The sequence below is a fragment of the Mus caroli genome, chromosome 7, assembly GCF_900094665.2.
Source record: "Mus caroli chromosome 7, CAROLI_EIJ_v1.1, whole genome shotgun sequence".
Taxonomy (NCBI): Eukaryota; Metazoa; Chordata; class Mammalia; order Rodentia; family Muridae; genus Mus; species Mus caroli.
Genome location: NC_034576.1, coordinates 145,691,003 through 145,711,983, shown reverse-complemented (window position 1 = coordinate 145,711,983; position 20,981 = coordinate 145,691,003). Strand labels below are relative to the sequence as shown.

The 20,981-nt window shown below is 52.2% G+C and overlaps 2 protein-coding genes across 2 annotated transcripts in view; one reads left to right on the top strand and one right to left on the bottom strand.

Moving 5' to 3' along the window:
• Positions 1-7,530: 7,530 nt before the first annotated feature.
• Phlda2 (pleckstrin homology like domain family A member 2) lies at positions 7,531-8,583 on the top strand. The gene is made up of 2 exons (XM_021168859.2): positions 7,531-8,077; positions 8,317-8,583. Coding segments are annotated over exons 1-2 (435 nt in total). The 5' UTR covers positions 7,531-7,643; the 3' UTR covers positions 8,318-8,583.
• A 2,123-nt stretch (positions 8,584-10,706) lies between these two features.
• Positions 10,707-20,981, bottom strand: part of Slc22a18 (solute carrier family 22 member 18) — a 32,575-nt gene continuing 22,300 nt past the window's right edge. The window contains exons 9-11 of the mRNA XM_021166145.2: positions 12,972-13,073; positions 12,605-12,725; positions 10,707-10,954 (exon numbers count right to left, since the gene is read on the bottom strand). Of these exons, the coding sequence (XP_021021804.1) occupies positions 10,767-10,954; positions 12,605-12,725; positions 12,972-13,073 (411 nt within the window). The 3' untranslated portion in view covers positions 10,707-10,766. The remainder of the gene's footprint in view (positions 10,955-12,604; positions 12,726-12,971; positions 13,074-20,981) is intronic.

Here is a 20,981-nt window from a genome sequence, read left to right as displayed (position 1 = left end):
CATCCATTCCCAGTTCTGCTGTGATGCCACAGAGTCTGTCTGGCCCCTGGATATATGTGTGTGTGTGTGTGTGTGTGTGTGTGTGTGTGTGTGTGTGACTCACCTCTGAGGGTAGAGCTGGGGGGCAGTGAGGAGCTTGAACTCACTGGTCAGGTCCATTCTGTGTAGGAAGGTACACAAGGACAGGTGCTCCCAAGCTGGGCCCCAGGTATGTAGAGATGGCAAAAAGAGTCTTTGCATATGTACTCAGGTAAGGCAATGAATGACCCTGGGTCCAGAGGTGGACCCTCAGCCTGCCTTGGACGAAACCTAGGGACCTGCTATGCTGACAACCCTTCCAGCTTGCTTCCCTGACACACCTCAGGACCGAGGCAGCCATGAGCTGGATGCCAGGGCTATCAGACACCTCCATATCCTGAGTCACTGATTCCACACAGTTTGTCTGTGAGGCCTACCTCGGGCTTGGCCTTGGACCTGACAGAGCTTCTATCAGAGCCTCCCACCAACATCTGAGGAACACCAGTGAGCCTTTGCCTGTGTCCCAGAGTGCAAATGACTGTAGACTTATGTCTACAGTAACTCTCAAGTCCTGAAGAGTGTCCCTGAGAAACACTGCATGCCTCTGGGGGTGGTCACCCAGACTGCCCTTAGACCCGCTGGTCATGTGACTCCTCACTGTGCAGCTTAAAGCATAGTTCCACAGATATGGCAGGGCTTTGTTCCTGCAGACTTTGGAGGGTCTTTCTGTTTACTCTCAGCTCTGTGGCCCCTGTGTCCTTAGGTTGTCACCCTGACACTGCTATCTGCCCAGTCTGTACCTGGACTCTTCCTCTCCATGTGTCTTAGAGGAGAATAGAGATGTTTTGGTATTTCTAGCCACCTGAGAAACACATCTTTAGCCTATAAGGGCCACCACTTAGCTAGAGAACACCCCATAAATATCAGGTGAGATTGGAACAGAAGTGCTCACAGAGACCCCAATTTGGGAACTCTTTTTGTTGTTGTTGTTGTTGTTGTTGTTGTTTTGTTTTGTTTTTCAAGACAGGGTTTCTCTGTGTAGTCCTGGCTGTCCTGGAACTCATTCTATAGACCAGGTTGGCCTCAAACTCAGGAATCTGCCTGCCTCTGTCTCCCAAGTGCTAGGATTATAGACGTGTGCCACCACTGCCCTGTCAGTTTGAAAACTCTTAAACAGTTAAATTGCGATGGTGTGCACTGTGAGAGGGATCTCCTGTTGGACCGCTCTCTGTTTTGTTTTGTTTTTGTTTGTTTGTTTGTTTTCTTTTTGGTTTTTCAAGACAGGGTTTCTCTGTGTAGCCCTGGCTGTCCTGGAACTCACTTTGTAGACCAGGCTGGCCTCAAACTGAGAAATCTGCCTGCCTCTGCCTCCCGAGTGCTGGGATTAAAGGTGTGCGCCACCACACCCGGCCCCTCTCAGTTTCTTTAGTGATTTCTATTTGCTCCTTCAGCTCTTTAACTGGAAGTCCTGAGAGGACAGGATGCTCGAGGCTCTGCCTCCCTCTTCTGTCAGGAAGATGGGTCTGACCAGCTCTCTGGCCTGGCCAGCAAAGCCTCATCTTCCCAGCCCTTCAGGCTCCATGTGAACAATCCCTGAGAACAGTGAGCCTGGGCCCGTGTGCCACCCTGCATGAGCTGCAGCTTGCTCTAGCAGAGCCTCACACCTGGCCCATGCTTTTGGCTAAGGACTCAGATGAGCTTTGACTACCCGTCTTCAGAATCATCTGAGTGCCTTGGCTGATTTTGGCAGACATTTCTACGTGCAAAGCTGATGATCTCTGAACCCTGAGAACTTGCTCAGAGCAAGGTGACTGTAGGCGGCAGCACTGACCTGTATTGGTAGCACCTGTTAGCCAGTACCTGTAGCTTCAGACTCCAGAAAAATGGGAACCAGGTACAGCTCTGGGAGGCTGAGGTCAGGATGATGGCTAAGACCTGAAACCAGGAGGGGCAGGTAGATGAACCTCTGCCCCAGACCTCTGGCTTTGCTTAGACTGTAGTTTGGGAGGAAGAAGAATCCAAGGCTGACCTAACTCAGAGGTCCTAGGGGCTATGCAGGCCAAAGACAGGTGGTACCAGGTACTGATTCAGGCTCCTGCTGTGCACCCAAGCGCCCACACTTGAGAGGGAAGCCTCAGATACCCTAGCAATCCTAGCGGAGGCAAGGTGAAAATCTCGAAAGCAGGAGAGCTATTCCCAGGCTTCCGTGAGTTTATAGCACAGAGGAAGAGAGTGGCATTCCGTCCCTGGCACCCCCCAACATGACACACAGTTTCTTCACAGGCTGGCTGCTTCATCAGGCTGACCCTGCAAGTGCCTATCAGGCTGGCTCGTCACCATGAGGAAGGAGGTGACCTCATTCAGGGAGTTTCAAAGAGGTGCCTCATTCCTCCCAGCTGAGCCGGAGCCTCACACAGTTTCAGCTCCAGTGCCAAGGGGCCCGACAGCTGGACAGGACAGCAAGTTTGAGGACACATTACCCACTGTAGCCACCTGCCTGGGTGGCTAATGATGTGCACTGCCCCAATAAATATTAGTAATCTTGGCCAGGACTGACGTAAGAGACTTAGCACGCCTCCCCAACCATCTAATAGGTCCTAACCTAGCACCCTCCCCACATCAAGTTAAGGGCACTAGGTACAACAGAGCTAGGGTTTTTTTTTTTTTTTTTTTTTTTTTAGTTACTGTTTGGGGAGTGTGGGGGTGTGCGCTCTCGAGTTGGGGTGTGTGTTTGTATATATGGAACTCAGAGGACAGCCTGTGGGAATCAGTTTTCTCCTGTACCATGTGGGTTCTAGGGATGCACAGATTGTTGTCAGGTTTGATAGCATGTACTTCAACTTGTTTAGCCATCTCACCAGCACCCTCCTCCCTTCTAAAAAGATTTGTTTTTTATAGGCATGGTGGCACACACCTTAAATCTCAGCATCCGGAGTCAGAGGCAGGAAGATCTCTGGGTTCAAGGTCAGCCTGGTCTTATATCGATTTCCAGGACAGCCTGTTTCAAAATTAAACAAATGGGAGGGGGCTGGATGGCTCAGAGGTTAAGAGCACGGACTGCTCTTCCAGAGGTCCTGAGTTCAATTCCCAACAACCACATGGTGGCTCACAACCATCTGTAATGGGGTCTGACACCCTCTTCTGGTGTGTCTGAGGACACTGACAGTATATATAAAAGAAAAAAGGAAAAAAAAAAACCCAGATTCTATTACCAGCACCCACATGGTAGTTTACAACTGTCTAAAAGTCCAATCCCAGGGAATCTGACATCCTCTTATGGCTTCTATGGGCTTCTATGAGTACCGTGTGTGGCATACAGACATACATGTAGAGTAAGCATCCATACATATAAAATAAAAGTAAAGGAAAAAATAAAAGATTTCATTTATGTATATTCATGTGAATGGATGCAACATGTATGCAGTACCTATGGAGGCCAGAAGAGGGCATCCAATCCCCAGGCATTACTGGCAGTTGTAAGTAGCCGCCTGTGGGTACTGTGAACCAATCAAATTCCTAGGTTCTCTGAATAGCAGCCAGTGCTTTAACAGCTGAGCCATTTCTTCAGCCTTTAATTAGACTTTTTGGGTATGAATTCTATGCACTTCTGTGTCACACTAGTTGAGTCGTTTCGCCTCTTTGAGTTCCCTGCCGCGACCACACCGCTACCTTGTAGTGTAATCATAATGGAAATGAGAGGACCCCAGCTTGAGCATGGTGCAGGGCCACACTGGACCCTCCTTGGGTGTTGGCTGACCTAGAGCCCAGGTGCAACATCCCTCCCAGGAGCACAGCCCAATCCACAGCAAGGCTTATCCTCGCAAGAAACTGAGGTCTGGTCTTCGCACTAGGGTTGCTCTTTGCTGTCAGGAACCTGAGTGGTACAGTTCAGTTGGTAGAGCGCTTGTGTAGCATGCGTGCTACTGAGTTCAATCCCTAGCCCTGCAAAAGAACAGGAGCAGTGCCGTGCACCTGTAATCCTAGCCCTTGGCAAGTGGAAGGAGGATGGAGGCTCCGTTGAGGGTTGTGCTTCCTGAATCCCAGGCCAACCTGGTCTCCAGGAGACCCTGTTTCAGAAAAGAGTAGCAGGGCACAAGATATATCTCAGCAGTAGGTAGAGCTCTTGCCTGGCACTCAAGGCCCAGGATTTGATGTCCAGCATCATCTAATCGATTAATGAATTAATTAAATAAAATTTAAAAGCTTTAAAAAAAAACCTTGATTCTGTGATTTTAGGAATGCTTGCTTGTATAGACGTCCGTGCACCACATGCATGCAGTGCCCGAGGAGGCCGGAAGAGGGTGCTAGATCTCCTAGAACTGGAGTTAGCCGGCTGTGAGCTGCCATGTGGATGTTGGGAACTGACCCCACCCCCTCCTCTACAAAAGTAGACTGTTCACTTAACCCATCTCTCCAGCCTTTAAAAGAGTTTTTGTTGTTGTTGTCGTTTGCTTTTTAAGACTTTATATAAAAGGAACTGGGGGGTGGGACCTGCAACACAGCTCAACCAGTAAAGACAAGTAACAGCCTGATGACCCGTTTTGGTCCCCAGAACGCATAGGGGAAGGAGAGAACAGTCTCCTGAAACTTCCTTTTCCCTCCATGTCCTGTGGTACAGGCACACATGTGCACATACAGAGACAAGTATAAATAGTGTAAAAAAAATTAAAAGAGGGTATTGGGCATTGTAGCTCAGTTAGTAGAGCATTTGCCTAGCACGGTCCAAAGCCTGAAGTTGGTCTGAACTGTAAAAACCAGGATGGTCCCGCACACCTGTAATACAGGTGAAGGCAGGAGTGTCTCTGGGATGGTGGTGGAAGCTAGGTCAGTGCCTGGTGCTTGGGTAGCAAACCCCGCCCTTCCTCCCCATGACCTTCTGGAGCCCCTTCCCAGATCCCTGCCTCCCCGCCCCCATGCTCGTGCTACCATCTATTATCAGGGCCTCCCCTGGGAAGTAGGGTTCCCTCCTGCCGCCCCAGCACGCAGGCTGCTCCACTGAGCTGTAGAGCATGGAGAACGGTTGGAGGGTGTTGAGGAATGGGGGCCCAGGGCAGCTGTAGAGAGTTCCCATTCCTTCTAACTCTCCTCTTTGTAGAGTGACCTCTTGGCTTGGGCTTCCACTCCTGGAAACATACGAAAGGGCAGCCCAGGCCATGATGTGCCTAAGCAGTCTGGGAAGGGACACTAGGGAGAGCTGGCCTTCTCCAGGAGTTTTTCTGGTCAGGTTCCTGGGATATCTCCAGTGTGAAGTTACTACCAATCATACCCAAGGGCTCCAAGAACACTCTCCCATCCACTCTCTGGCCTGCTCTCCTTGTCTGAGGCAGGCGGGGCTGGCTGGCTGCCTGGCTCCGTATTGTTGCTCCCTTCTTCCACAGGTATCCTGGACACTTCTGCTCTTCCACACAACCCTCAGGGCCCCGGTCAGAGCTTGCAAGGCTCATTTTTCCTAAGGGACCCTGAAGGTCAGGCCTCTGTGTGTATTGAGAACAGGAGTGGGGGAGGGTGCTTGTGGAACACACAGTGAGAGCCAGTGGAAGGGGGGCGTCCAGCATGTCCTTGTTTTAAACAACACTTTGTTTGCTCTCTCTCTCTCTCCTCAATCTGTGTGTGTGTGTGTGTGTGTGTGTGTGTGTGTGTGTGTGTGTTTGCACGCACGCATGCGCGCAAAGATCAGGGAACAATTTGAGGGTCTCAGGGTCTCTCTTTCCACCATGTTGATACCAGGAATTACACTCAAGCCATTACAGTGGAAAGCATGTGCCTTTACCCATTGAACCATCTTGCCAGCTCTCTTTTCGTGGTTTTATATTTACATGTTTTTGTGTTTGAGTGCCTTACCTGCATGTACGCACGTGTGCCTGAGGACCTCAGAAGAGGACTTCCTTTCCAGTCAAGAATGACCGTAAGTCACCCTGTGAGGTCTGGGAACCCAACCCAGGCCCTCTGAAAAATCAACAAGTACTCTTAACCCCGGAGTCCATCGGTCCAGTCTCAAGTTTCTTTTTATTTTTAAGATTTATTTTCATTTTAATGCCTATGTGTGTGTGTTCTGGGGGGAGGAGAGGGGAGAGCAGGAGAGAGCTCCCTGGAGCTGGAGTTACAGATGGATGGTCGTGCGTTACCCAACTGGGAGCAGGAACCAAGCTTGGGTCCTCTGCAAGAACAGCAAGCACTCTTAACTGAGCCACCTCTCCAGCCCCTTTACTTCATTTTTGCTATGCGGCTTTGGTTACTGTCGGGCTCACTGTAAAACCCAGACTGACCTAGATTGGTCCTTCCTGCTTCAGCCTCCTTATTGTGGTATAAACCTGCCTTAGAACAACACTAGGCCACCGAAGTGGAGTTTTAGGCTGTCTCAATTGTTTAAATGGAGGAACCTGCATTTTCACTGGGAGCCAGTCACCTAGAAGCATGGTGTCTGGTTTTCCAACAGCCAGGGGTGGGGGTGGGGGTGGGGGAAGGGGTGGAGGTGGGAGAAGGGGTGGGGGTAGGGGAAAGGGGTGGGGCTGAGGGTTTCCTTGTAGCCTCTGTCCTCCATCCCACCCCAGCACCCCTGCCCCCATCCCACCATAGCAGGGGACTCCTGGGGTCCCTAGGCCAGTCCCTCCCCCATCCCTGGGAACCCTGGAGGAGCTGCGTCTGCTTCCTGCTACTATTAAACCTTTAAAGGCAGAGGGTAAATAAAATCGTGCACTGAAAGGCGATGACTCAGCCGCCCCCGCCGCCCCTGCCGCCCCTGCCGCCCCCGCCGCCCCCGGCCCTTAGGTCGATCCCCTCATTCCCCAAGCTAGCTTTGCTAGCTCCCGTCCTCCCCTGTGAGTTTCCAGCACGTCGGGGTTGTACGGTCACAGCCCGAGGTGTCTGTAGCCTAGATTGGGGCACACGGGAAAGAGGCAGGCCTTTCTTTTCACGTGGCTGAGCACTGCAGGGTGCTGTTCCTCCTCCACTTCTTCACTGTCTAACTTACTAACTTGTCCCATTTTACAGAAGGGAAAAGAAACTGAGATAATTTTGAGGTACAACTTTGGGGAGCAACTTGGGTGATAAAGCCTGTTGGGGCAGGGCTACTTCCCAAGAAAGTCTAGTGGGTGGCCTTTGGATGCTCGCCCAAGGTGGGAGGAGACGGTGGCCAGGGCTTGGAAAGAACCCGTGAGTCCACGACCCGCGTGTTCGGTCTTCCCCTGAGTGGGATTCTGAGCGCGGTAGTTCAGTCTAGGGGTCGGGCGCTTCCCAGGGCTTCCCGGCCCGTGAGTCACAAGGGGCAGGGACCGCTGAGGTGCATTCCTCTGCAGGCAGGGCCGGAGCCTGGGCGGGGAGGGGACCACAAGTCACTCCACCTGGCAGCTGGGACGTTGGGGCTGGAGGGAAGGCTCGGGGCTCCCGTCAGAGAGGCGCCGAGCAGTTCTCGCCCCCCCACCCTCCGTCCTCCGATAAGCGGTAGCTTCAAGCAATGGGTAAGGGGCAGCCTGGGGCGATTGGTGGGGGGCAGCTCCGAGAGCCTGCCTGGGTTTGAGAGTGCCCGACTCCGGGGCGTGTCTGGGCTGCGGGGCGGAGTCCTTATAAAGACCACGCCGCGGCCGCGGCCCGCAGCAGAGCGAGCGCATTTGGTGCAACCTTTCGAGATGGCTTCGAAAATCGTGATGTCTTCGAAAACCGTGAAGACCTCCGACGAGATCCTTTGCGAGGGCGAGCTGGAGAAGCGAAGCGACAGCCTGTTCCAGGTCTGGAAGAAGAAGCGCTGCGTGCTCACCCCCGACCGCCTGCGCCTCTTCTCCGGGAAAACCAGCCCCGCCAAGGAGCTGTTTTTCCACTCCATCCTCAAGGTGGACTGCGTGGAGCACACCTCTAAGTACGTGTACTTCACCATCGTCACCAACTATTACAAGGAGATCGACTTCCGCTGCACAGTCAAGAGCTGCTGGAACGCGGCCATCACCATGGCGCTGATCGACTTCCAGAACCGTCGGGCGCTGCAAGACTTTCCCCGCTACCGGTATCAGCGCTCTGAGTCTGAAACGCCGTCCGAGCCGGGAGAGCAGAGCGCTCTGGGTCCCTGGTGAGTACCAACCTCGTCCACAGCGTCGGAGTAAGGGGCATGGGGGAAGTGAATGGGGTCATGCCTCCCAGTGGGGAAAACTTCGATTTTAAAAGCCACGGGGAGGGGGAGGGGGGATTCCAAGCTCTTTGAAAACCCTTTGGAGAGGGGACCTGGAACGCATGGCAGGAGCTGCTCGGCCCACCTGGAGACTTAAAGGCTGCACCCGGGCAGCTCCTGACTCAGTCTTCTCCCTATAGAAACGCACGGGACCAGTTGAGCCGGGAACCAGCCCACGCTGCCGCATCAGACAGGAGCCCAGGAGCCCAGGGGATGCCCCGGGTGACGCCGCCGCTGCTCTTCACCGAAGATATTCCCGTGCTTGCTGAGCCTTGCCCCGCTGTGCGGGTGCGCTAACTTATTGGACCGTATTTATATTGGTTACCTTCTTCCAACCCACCATTCCGTGTTAATATTTTTTATACCATATTTTCATTCCAAATAAACAATGTCACTTTTCTTTTTTTTAACAACTGTGTGGTCTGTGTAGTTCCTGCTGGGGCGAATGTGGAAGGGTGGGAGTGAAAGGGTCTCCTATCTGGTGTTATTCCCCTCCACATCCCAGGAACCATTCAAAGTGCCTTTGAGGGCTGGAGAAATGGCTTAGCGGTTAAGAGCACTGACTGCTCTTCCAGAGGTCCTGAGTTCAAACCCCAGCAACCACGTGGTGGCTCATAACCATCTGTAGTGAGATTGGATGCCCTCTTCTGGTGTGTCTGAAGACAGCTTCAGTGTACTTACATATAATAAATAAATAAATCTTGGAAAAAAAAAAAGAGTGCCTTTGAATGAACTGTCATCTGCCAGTGGGGCTCAGAGCCTTGCCAGGTCAGGAAGTAGGTCTGGGTGTGGTTTGGCTACCTTTTGCTCCTGGGTGTGGCTTGAAAGGATATGGCTGGTGGCGGGGATTGCTCAGAATTCACTCACTAGTTAGCACCTCCTGGACATCTGAGAGGTTGCTCTGTTCACTAGGGTGGCTGCCCTCATTGTCCCCTCCCACCCACATACCGTGTGTCCAGCAGTGGATTCAAAGGCCCATTGATTGTTTACTCATTGACAACCCCCAACACTGGACCACAGTGGTTTGAGACAGCCCTCCTGTCCAGGGCGCAGGAACAGGGACAGCACACTGTACACATTTTGTCACAGATGGGAGGCAGGCCTGGCTGTCTCTAATGATGGAGCATTGAGGCCCAGAGTTGTTGCCCTGGTATGAAGCCTGAGAGGTCCCCAGACATCTGTCCTACCTCTACCCCACTTCTTGGGTCACCTGCCAGGTATCAACTCTGGCTCCTCACCGGGCTGTGGTCCTGTTAAGGGGCTCAAAGTCTGTGTCAGGTGGGCAGGCAGCCAGCCAGGTGGTAGGGCCTAGGACAGAAGTAAATCTCTTCCTCCAAGGTTTTATTGGAGGACAAGCCCCAAAAGGCAGAGCGACAGACACCGAGCAGGTATCATACTTCCTGGGCCTCTCTGGCTATGGGAATGCCATGATGATGGGGGTGCCACATGACTTCCAGCTTGGCCTTGGATACCAGTACCTTAGAAAGGAAGGCTTCATCCTAGCGTTGTTCTTTCTTACAAGGAATTGTCTATTAGAGCAAATGAGGGAGAGGCTTTCTAAGAGCAGAAGTGATAGCAGGTCCCAGGACCCTTCCATTCCATCTAAGGACATCTAAGGACGCCCTCTCCCCCACATCTTTATGTGATCAAATGCCCCCCCCCCCGCTGGTGTGGTTTAAATGAACAGACGCTGTGTCCTGAGGTGATAGGTGGATAGTGGATGGCTCTCACGGTTTAGGGACTGTGGAGTTCTGAGGTTTGAGGATTCTAAGGTCATTGGGGTTTTTGTTGTTGTTTGTTTTTGTTTTTTAGAGACAGCATTTCTCTGTGTAGCCCTGGCTGTCTTGGAACTTACTTTGTAGACCAGGCTGGCCTCAAACTCAGAGACCTATCCACCTACCTTTGCCTCTGGAGTGCTGGGATTAAAGGTGTGCACCACTAAACCCAGCTTGTTTGTTTGTTTATTTTTAATACACTTTATTAATTGTGTGTGCATGTTTTGTTTGTTTGTTTTTGTTTTTGTTTTGTTTTTTTTTTTGTTTTCAAGACAGAAATTCTCTGTGTAGCCCTGGCTATCCAAGGCTCTCTCTTTAGCAGGCTTGATGGGCCAGGCCAGTGTCCCTGGTGCAGCTTTAAAGCTGGGGAAGGTGGTGGTGGGGTTATATGCTTGGTTTTTGACAGCTCCCTCTCAAGCCTCATTTCCCCACCCCCTTCCTCCTCTTCCTTTTAAAGGCAAGGTCTCACTATGTAGCCCTCGCTGACTTGGAACTAGCAAATTAGTATACAGACCAGGCTGACCTTGAACTCGGAGATCTGCCTGCCTCTGCCTCCTGAGTTCTGAGGTTAATGGCTTGCACTAACACAACTGCCCCCAGGCTTTTAAACTGACCTGGATTAATGACCTGGAACTGTGCTCCCTACACAGAGCCTTGGGCCCAGCTGTAGTTCCTCCTCCACAAAGCCCTCTCACTTGGCTCCATCCTTGACTGCCAGGCTTGCTACCCACAGATCTAGGCACAGCCCAAAAAACTTAAGAGGAAGAGGTTCTTAAGTTTATTGCCTGACTGGGCCAAGTCACTGGGCTTTGTGGTCACCGGGCTTTGTCTCCCTTCTGGGACAATGGCTTCTTCCAAAGGACCAATAGGACAAGCAAGTTCACCATGAGCTGCACATGGCCAAAGATGGGGACACCATAGCTACGGTACAGCAGGCCACCTAGGGTGGGTCCTAGAGTTCGGGTCAATGGTTGCACAGATGCAGAGAGGCCCAGCATGGTCCCTGGGAGAAAGGGGAAATAGCAATCAGACCCTGGGCAGGTCTCTGGACAGGCTGCCTACCTTCTGGCTATAGGCCAGCCTTCTGCCCATCCCAACCTGCCCTGCACATTGTTCACAGATGGCTTGAGATACTTTTCAGAGGGCCCGTCCATCCTCCTCACAGCTGCCCCTCGCCTGCAGCACCCTTCCATCCCAACCCCAGATCCTCCTCCTCCCACAAGGTCAGTCAGTTTCTCTGTGTGGATGGGGCTGAGCCTCTTTCCAGCTCTAGCTATTTCCTAAGCAGGGGAGGAGTCTGGGGGAGGGGTCAAAGGTTAGGAATAGGCCACACCCTTCCAGACCTGTTCGTGTAGACCTGATCTGCATAGTCTACACTCTACCCAGGACATCCAGTGTGCTGGCTCTCACATTTTCTCCAAACGGTACTGAGATAGCCAGTGAATCTGGCTAGGGAGGATCCCCTGAGCCATTGTAGGGTTCTAGGGCTGGCATTCTAGTTGGGCATGGTGTCCCTACTGCCTCTCATATGGCCTTTCCTCTTCTTGTCCCTCCACCATCCTCCTATGGATTCAATGGCTCTCAGAGGGCAGGGGCAGGGTTTCGGGCAGGCTAAAGAGATTTGTACATGTCCCAAGCTAAGAGCACCGGTGTTCTCGCCTGAGCGTGTGAGCCCACATCTCCATGCCTCTGGTCAGCTTCTTACTGTGGACATGCCTGCACAGGACCTTGTTAAAGTGACTGTAAGTGGAGGACTTCAGTCACTGACACGGAGGACCCATCTCACCTCGCATCCCCAGATGGGAGTCACAGTCTGCCTCACCCTGCTCCAGAAGGTGACCAAGCTTTGCTGCTCACTGGCCAGGGACTTCCAAGACCAGGCTTTTAAACTTGGCAACAAGACAAGGGCCTGTAAGGCTCCACCCACACCTGAGAGCCTGCTGTGGGGAAACTCAGGCGCAGTCTCTCTCACTGCCCACTCGCCTGCAGACATTAACTGACAGGGCAATTACAGCCTCCTCTGCACCTCCTGTTCCCAGGTAAACCAGGCTGGCTCTTCCCAAGCTAAGGGGTGGTGCCACGGGCATGACGTGGCCTTGGTGGCTTGGCCTGTTCCTTCTGGTCAGGCCCGCCCTCCACTCCCCTGGTCTTAACACCCCCTTCCTCCTTCCGGAGAGATGTCTCTTCCAGCCCTTTGGAGCTGCTGCCCTGGTGGAGTAACTACCATTACCCTAGACGGCCTTGGAGGTCAGGCCCAGAAACATCCCTGGTTGTGTGGATTCGAACCCTCTCTTCAGGAAGCTCTGACCACTGTGTTGTCAAGGACTGGGAAGTCTTCCTGCTGTTCTCCCTGTCTGGCCTCTTCACCACCCCAGCTCCAGCTGTCTTCCTAAGTGGCCCCTGTAGGTCCATTTCTTTGCTCATCTGACCCCTTCCTGGACAAAACCTCTGGACTCTGTTCTTTTTAGTGAAATTCTGGAATGGATCAGAGCCAAGTCAAATGCCTCCTCCAGGAAGCCCTCAACCTGTGCCCCTGCCTGACTCTGGACTTGTCAGAGGAAGGGGGCAGGATCTTTGCCAAGACTTTTTTTCTTGCCACCCCCATCTTATCTGGCCCAGTCTATTGGGAGGAATCTTGGATGTTGGGGCTCACCTGTGTCTGAAGCGGACACAGCCTTGGTCAGCATGCTGTCTGTGACTACGTTGAGAGTACAGAGACTGAATACCAGCCCGGGCATCAGAAAACAGAAATGGAGCACACTGGACATCAGCGCCTGGCAGAGCAAAGGGCAGGGGCCATGCTGAGCAGGTTACAAAGCTAGAAGGCAGCCCACCCTGAGGTCCCACCCACAATGCTCCACCATGGAAGATGTTTGGGCTGGGGAGGAGAGACAGCGCCTGAGGCAGGCCAGGGACATGGGCACACAAGACATGGATGGAGGATGGTCTGAGACCTGCTTCACAAGACAGCTCTGTGTGTGTGTGTGTGTGTGTGTGTGTGTGTGTGTGTGTGCTCTCACCATGCCCAGTCCCACAACAGCAAAGACCAGCACACTGGATCGCAGCAAGGCTTCCTCTGGAAAATGGGTGCTCAGCTTCCCAATGACCAGGCCTTGGATCATCTAGGAAGGGTGGTGTGGGGAGGGAAAGACAGTCTAAACCAGCAGTTCTCAACCTGTGCATTTCAACCCCTTTGAGGGGGGATGTCAAATGACCCTTTTAAAGGCGTCTCCTAAGACCATTGAAAAACACAGATATTTACATTACAGTTTATAACAGTAGCAAAATTACAGCTATGAAGTATCAAGAAAAAATTTTGTTTGTTTGTTTGTTTGTTTGTTTGTTTGAGACAGGGTTTCTCTGTGTAGCCTTGGCTACCCTGGAACACACTCTGTAGACCAGGTTAACCTCGAACTCAGCAACCAGCCTGTCTCTGCTTCCCAAGTGCCATGATTAAAGGCATGTGCCACCACTGACTGGCTAACAATGAAAATAGTTTTATAGTTGGGGGTCACTACAACATAAGGAACTAAATTAAAGGGTCACAAACTTAGGAAGACGAAGAACCACTGGTATAGATAGACCTTGGCCTGTCTTCTGAAAGAGTTCTGGAAGGAGAGACAATATCCAAAAGAGACACATGTGAGCCTCTCTTTGGCAACCAGACCACTGAAGCAACAGACCCCAAGGCATTGGAATTGCCCCAAGAGTCTCACGCTGGGGAGGGAAAGGCTGAAGTCTGGAGCCAGACAGAGGGGAGTTTGTCTCTTAGAGACCCCCCCCCCAGAGCTCTGAGAATGTGTCAGACCACCTTGCAGGAGAGACTGGAGCTGAGATAGTGATGGGTCAGTGCTGGGCAGGACCACACCCTGACCAGGACTCTTAGCTCTGCACTCCTCCTGCCCTCTGTTTAAGCCTGATCCTCATCTCTGGACCCAAAGATAAACAAGAGGGTCATTGAACCTCTTTGTTCCTCTTCCCGCTGTGGTCGCACTGAATGACTCTCCTCTCTCTGCTTTTAACTCTTTAGCCAACCTACTGAGGATAAGCAGCTGAGCCAAAGTTGTTAGGGCTCCAGGACCTTCGTTAGCTCTGACACTGACAATTCTGATAATACCTTCCTTCAAGGGAAGGGGACTTCTGGACTGGTGGCTAGGTGACCCTCACCATATGCATCCCTTGAGAGTCCCTCCACCCCCAGCAGGCACTGAAATGCTGAGCCACGTGGTTCCTAGAAAGCCACAAGATCACAGAGCAAAGGTTCCTCTCAAAAAAGAAAAAAAAAAAAAAAAAAAAAAAAAAGAAAAGAAAAGAGAGCGAGACTCAGGGACACCAGAGACGTGACTCAGCAGGCCAGGTAGCCCTGGTGAGGTTCCCTATCTCCTTTCTCAGATAGGAAGTGTCTGTTTCTATGGGAGAAGGAAGTGTGTGGGCCCAAAGGACAGGATTGAATAAAGTCAGAACAAGGTGCTGTCAGGCTGCTAGGGCCAGTGTGGTTGTCAAGGTTCATGGGGGTTGGACCCAGGCTTCTAGAGCCCAAACCGGTCCAGCTACAACCACTACTTATGCTGGGCAGAACCTGGTTGCTTCTTACAGAACCATCAATGTCTTAGAAAAACAAATCCTCTCTAGACTGGTTTTATGGAAGCATTTAATACTGGCCTCAGCCACTTGGACCTACATCCTGACTAACCGCCCCAGTCTCAACTTCCCCATTAAGTTGAAAATAAGCTTCTAGACGCCGTGCGAACCTCACCGTTATCTCACAAAACAGTGAGTTAGTCAGCCAGTCAAGAAGGGCCACTTTCCCTCAGTCCTCCCAACTGTACCCTCTGGCTTGTCACATGCCCAGTCACCTAACCAAGGCAGTTGCTGCTGCTACCCCTCTACCAAGCAGCTAAAGCCTATAGTCCCTGCTCCTTTACTCAGACTCCCTACTATTCCCAGTAGACCAGCAGGCTACCCTTCCCTGTAAATGTCACCAAAACCTTGTGTGGTCCTCCCAGGGTCTTTGTCCCCATGGAGCTCACATCCCTGACCCTAACCCACCCATCACCCACTCCTCCATTCCTTGCTGTTTCTTCTACCTGTGTTCTTCCCCTTTTTCTCTTTCTTACTCAGGATCTTATTTGCTATCCTAGTAGCACCGCACTGTCCCCACCTCAGCGCCCTCTGAATGGCTAGCATCCTAGAATAGCAGCGGGTGACAATGGGGTATCAGGGGTACCATAGGAGTCTCTCTTGAGGGGTCCTTAAGAGATATGGTCTGCTAGCTGGGCAGTGATGGTGCATGTCTTTAATCCCAGCACTTGGGAGGCAGAGGCAGGTGGATATCTGAATTTGAGGTCAGCATGGTCTACAGAGTGAGTTTCAGGACAGTCAGGTCAGGGCTATACAAAGAGAAACCCAGGCTTAAAAAACAAACAAACAAAACAAAACAAAAAACAAAAAACAAACAAACAAAAAACCAAGGAGGGAGGGGTTTCTGCAAACCTGCTGGTGCCATGATCCTGATCCCATACCTTAGGACTCCCTGTATGCCACTCCCCAGAGTCCCCCATACTCTGGGAACCTGTAGGAGCATATGAAGTAGGCATGATATGGCTTGAATGGCATCTTTCTTCTTCTCAGATAATTTGGTGATATGGTTGGGACATCCCGATGTACTTGGGACATGCCTGGCTCTCAGTCTTACCCTCTTTTCAACGGCACAAGTCTACCCACTCCTTGCTGGTCTTAGGGCCCAGAGCTCTGATACCTGCTCTTCTGCTCCCCCTCCCTCCCCTGCCTTGTGCCAGGTTCCTAAGCCATACTCTTCTTTCGAAACCTCTGCGACAATCCTAGAGTACCACACTAATGTGCCACAGTCTCAGGTGACCATAACCATAGATCCTAGAAGAGTCTGTCCCCAAAGGTCTCCAAGGGCTTGGACTTCAAATGAGTACAGGCTCATGTGGTCTGGCTGCAAGCAAGTGACAAGCAGCTCATTCATTCATTCATTCATTCATTCATTCATTCATTTTTGAGTAAGGGTATTTTGTAGCTCAATCTAGACTAAAAATTGCTATGTAGTAAATAAAGGATGGCTTTGAGCTTCTGATGCTCTCCTGCCTCTGTCTCCTGAGGGTTGGGAATCACAGGCTTGCAGCACCATGCCTGGTTTATGAGGTGCTGGGGATGGAACGCAGGCTTTGCACATGGTAGACAGGCATTCTACCCACTAAGCTATATTCCCAGCAAGCAATCCATCTTGAACGAAGGTCTGCTTAGCCATGGGTCAGTATTGTGGGTTTTGTTTATTTCTTTTTATCTTCAACAGTGTGTCATTTCTTGCTGGTGCAGATTAGAGACTTTTCTTGTCCTTGGTTAGGGGGGTTGGCCAGGGAGTAGGCCAGCTCTGGGCATGGACAGATGCTCAGGGAACAGATGTCCCAGAGGTGTCAGGAATGCCACTAAGCTTCCAGAGTAATCTGGACCCCTTCCTCTGCTAGTCTCAGCATAGCTACTTCTGTGCACCCGCGGTTAGACAGTCAAGCCATACTGGGCCAGGGCCGCACATCACCACTTGTCTCTGCCACCCAGGGTCGGTCAAATGCCAATAGGAACCATAGCTGGCTTTGACTATGTTGGCCTTGGGTTTGGAGCTAGGAGGCCCTGAGGGGATACTCAACCCCCTACTTCAAACTAGCCCAAGGGTACCCCTGAGTCCCCAGCAACCAGAAGCTCCTAGCTCCTAAAAGGATAGCATATTAGATGATTATGCTTTGCTCCTGAGGAAATCCTCGAGGGCCCAGGATCTTCCTAGGACATCCCAACCACCTCATGGGACATGTATTGTAGTTAGTATCACTTGACTAAGAAAGGAAAGGGAGCCTGGAAACTTCCTATGTTACCCAGCTAGGGAGGACAGACGCTGACTCCAGGCAGAATCCCATTATAAGATGTCCATTCTCTATCTTCAGTCCCTCCAAGTCCTGTCCACCGCCCCACATGGAGGCATGCACTGGATCGACATGTTGTAGGATGGAGAGCCAGGAGCTGAGTGTTTTCTCTCTGTGTGTGTGTTTCTCCACAGGTACTTTGTCACTCAAGACAAGACACCCCAGGTGGTTAAGGAGGAAGCCAGGGTGGCCGCTCCCAGAGGCTGATGCTGAGAAACCGAGTCCTCTCTGCTCATGCCCACTTACCATCTGGAGGATCCCGAAGAAGGACATGAGGTAGCCAGACTGTGCAGCCTCCAGCTGGAAGAAGTCCATAGAGATGATGGAAAACATCACCAAGAAGAGTCCTGGGTAGAGGAGCAGACCAGCTGTGATGCCAGGCCCTGGTGCAGCACACACCTCCCTCCTGTGACCTGGCTAGGGAACTTGCCTGACTAGTGAGGACATGTAACATCACCTGGGACTCTATAGAAGGTGACTCCCTAGGGGGCTGCTGGTAAGTAGTCCAGGTGAGCTACAAGGTGCCAGGATGGAGACCCAGGGAGTCATGGGAGCCCTCAGAGGCCCCTGACATGTAAGTATGTATGTTGGGGGTGGGGGGAGGCATGTTTCTCAGGTTCCAGACACTGTAGCTGAAATACACAGCCTGAATGGGTGGACCCGTTCCCAGCTGTCAGGGGGAGCAGCTTCTTGGTGGCCCCTTCCAGCCCTGCCAGGGGTTTCAGTCTGGTGTTTCACAGCCACAGAGCTTCCGGGTCAGGAAGGAGCCGAATTTGTGGGATTTTAGTACCTCTGAGCCGATAAGGAGAATAGACTAGTGGTGGGGGCCCTTGCCTGGATTTTGTGAAGCTCTGGATTCTATTATCAGTACTACAAGCAAAACCTTCAGACTGTGGTGGTCTCTGAACAGTGGTGTCACTATGGCACATTCAAAGCTGGGCAGACTGTATATGGGGTCCTGTGTTCCTTCATCAGATAGTTAGAGCAAGAGTCTCCAGAATCTGGGTGCCTCTCAGACCTATGTGGTACCCCTGGAATCCAGGCCTGAGTGGTGAGGCTTAATGATGATGAGGAGTCTGTGGGCTGTGAGTGAGGCCCTGCGGTAGCAATTCAGAAGGGGACCCAGAGCACAGCAGGGAGGACCCAGACTCCCTTCTCCTCCCTTTGTGCTAGCATATAACTAAAACCTGTTCCCACAGGGTGTGCTGGAAGCCCCCACAGGTGTAACTGGACAATAAGGACTCAGGCAGAACAAAGCATCACCTAGACCTGGGTCCCCAGTCTTGGTCATCTCAGACCGTAGACACGAGTGGGGGTGGGGGAGTGTGACTCACCTGAAGGGAAGCCAGAGATTACCTTGACCAGGAATACAGGCAGCACTCTAGGCAGCAGTAGCAGGCGGGTGATGGCCTTCAGGTCAAATACACTGGCCTTGGTTCCACCTGGCCACCAGGGGATATCAGTCAGAACACTGGTTGTGGGGCTCTGGCTTCCAGCCTTGTCCCTCATGCTTAGAGCTGACTACCCTCTTGGCAGCCTTCTCCCGCAGCCTCTGGAGGGTGGGGCAGTAGGCCACACGCTGGCCAACCAGGTGTTCAGGAGAAGATGCACCTGGCATCAAGTAGTTCTGTGCATTCCTAGATCTTCAGCCTTCTTGATAAGGGCGGTGGCTCCCAGCCCAGTTGGAAGGCAGTAGTAGTCAGAGAGGCACACCTTCACACCCAGGACACTCTCAGCCACGGGCTCCCAGTTATGCCTAGGTGTCCCCTGGGGCCCTACTCTTTCTTCTTGAATTATAACCTCCTGTCCTAAGGAGTCTGCCCAGGTTAGTCTCCATGTTAGTCACTGGGCAGAGGCATAGAGGTGACTGACCCTTCTGAAGAGTTAGTCTGGCCTATATTTGCTTCCTCTGTGCCTTCTCACCCACTGAGCCAGTAACCTCACATGGCTCTGGACACTCAGCACCTCAGACACTAGCAGCCACCCCATCCCGCTGTGTCTCCTGTGTATTCCCTGGCTTTTCTAGACTTGTCTCCCTGCTTAGGACCTTGGCTTGCCTGATTCCCATAACTGTGCTCAGCTTGACTTACCAGGAATCAGCAGCAAGAAGTGCAGAGGAGATCACATTCCCTCTTTGAGTCCCTTGAACCCCATGTCTGTCAGGTCTTCCCTCCATCCCCAGTAGAGGTACCAGGATGCTAGCTTCTTGGGCAAGGTGGTGCCCATTGGCCCAGTTGTGGGCAGGTGGGGCTTACCCTGAGGAGCTGACTGGACACTGGCCTCCTTGGTGGTAGCAGGGACACAGGTAAAGCTGAGGACAGCTCCTAGGAGGGTGACCACAAAAGCCAGGATGGCAGGACACTGGATCCTAAGGACACAGCCAGGGTCATATGGTATGCGGTTGTATGGATACTCTCTGAAGCAACTCCCCACCCCCACCTTGCTCCTTTGGCTCAATTAAGACCTCACCTACTAAGGGTGTTCAGTCCCTGCTACTTGATCCCTTAAAGCACATTTAGCAAATGGCAGATGCCTCAGCATGCAAGCCCCGCAGGCTCTGGGAGGTGGGGGTGGGGTGGGGTGGGGGGTGGAGCAGTATGTGAGTCGGAGAGAATTGCACTGCACTGCTGAGGGAGGTAAAGTGGCCTTGCTCAGGGTGCAGTTGGTTCCTAGATTCCTCAGAGTCAGATAGGCTTGTGGGTATCCCTGAGGAAGGCTTTAGAGAACCAAGACCGGGTGCACTGTCCTCTCCAAGTGAGGACACGCTGGGCACTTGGTAGTCTCTAAGAAATCGCCTTTCTTCCTTCAAAAGACCCTTGTCCATACCTCTAGGAGGCAGGGCATGCCAGGACTGGGGTGGGGGGTGGGTTCTGTGTCTCAGGCCCCTAGTAAATGATTTTGTAGGAAACCCTCCTGCCTGCCAGAGTGCCGCTGTCCCCTTGGTGCCTTGCTAGGAGTCATGGAACAACCCAATACGCCCAGTAGAACCTGCCCCTCTGGGAAACACAGGCACCTGGGAACTGGTTCTTTAGACTTCATAGTCTCCTCTAGCACCCAGCTCAACCTGTCCTCTGAGTGGGGATTTCTCTAGGCTAGCCAAGGACCCTAGCCTGTAACACTCTTTCCTTCTTAGATGCGTGAGCTCCTAAGCACTGCATGGGCCCTTTCCCCCAGCCAGTTCCTAGTTTCAGCACGGTACTCTTTACCAAATGTTTAGACTCTGGACCTCATGAGCAGATAGACCTAGGCTGGACCTTGCACTGAAGGTCTAGCAGGTGAATTTGAGCAGTTGTTCACACAGACTGCCAAAGTACTGCCCCAGACCTCGGCAGCATCCCACACTGGCCCTGCTCAGGCTTCTGAACAGACGTGAGTACAAGTCAGGGCCTTGGAAAAGCTCTTAAGCTACCAAAGAAGACCAGTTCAAGCTGCCTGCACTCCTCCTCAATCAAAGCCAGTAGTGTGTGTACATGGGCACATGCACACACAGACATGTGCTTACCAATACAGAGCATGTCTCTCTCACCCAGAGGCACACCATATTCAAACACACAGGCATACACAGGTAGCTTTGCAATAATTCTGATGTACATCTGTAGGCAGGAGGTAACAAGGAAACTATCAGGGCCATTAACAGAGACCGGATCTCAATAGCTCTCTTTGGTGTGGGGCTGACACATCTCTCTTGGGTGTTTCCCTACCCACCCAGGGCAATTGGACATCTCGTGCTGGTTGTTTTTGTTCCTCAGTGGACCCCTTCCTAGACCTCAGAGTGAGACCTCTTTCTGCCCAAAGGTCTGGCAAGAAGTGATGGCTGATATTTGAAGGAACACCCTTCCCAGTGGCTCACTTCAGAGGCCTTTCTTTTGGCTGCTGGTCTCTAAGCCCCACCAACACTGCATGAGGCCTGGCTAGGTGGGGATAAAACTTTCCTCTCTGCCCCCCCCCCCCGTCCTCTTCCTCCTCCTCCTCCCCCTCTTCCTCCTCCTCCTCTTCTTCCTCTTCCTCTTCTTCTTCCTTCTCCTCCTCTTCCCCCTCCTCCTCCTCTTCCCCCTCCTCCTCCTCTTCCCCCTCCTCCTCCTCCTCCTT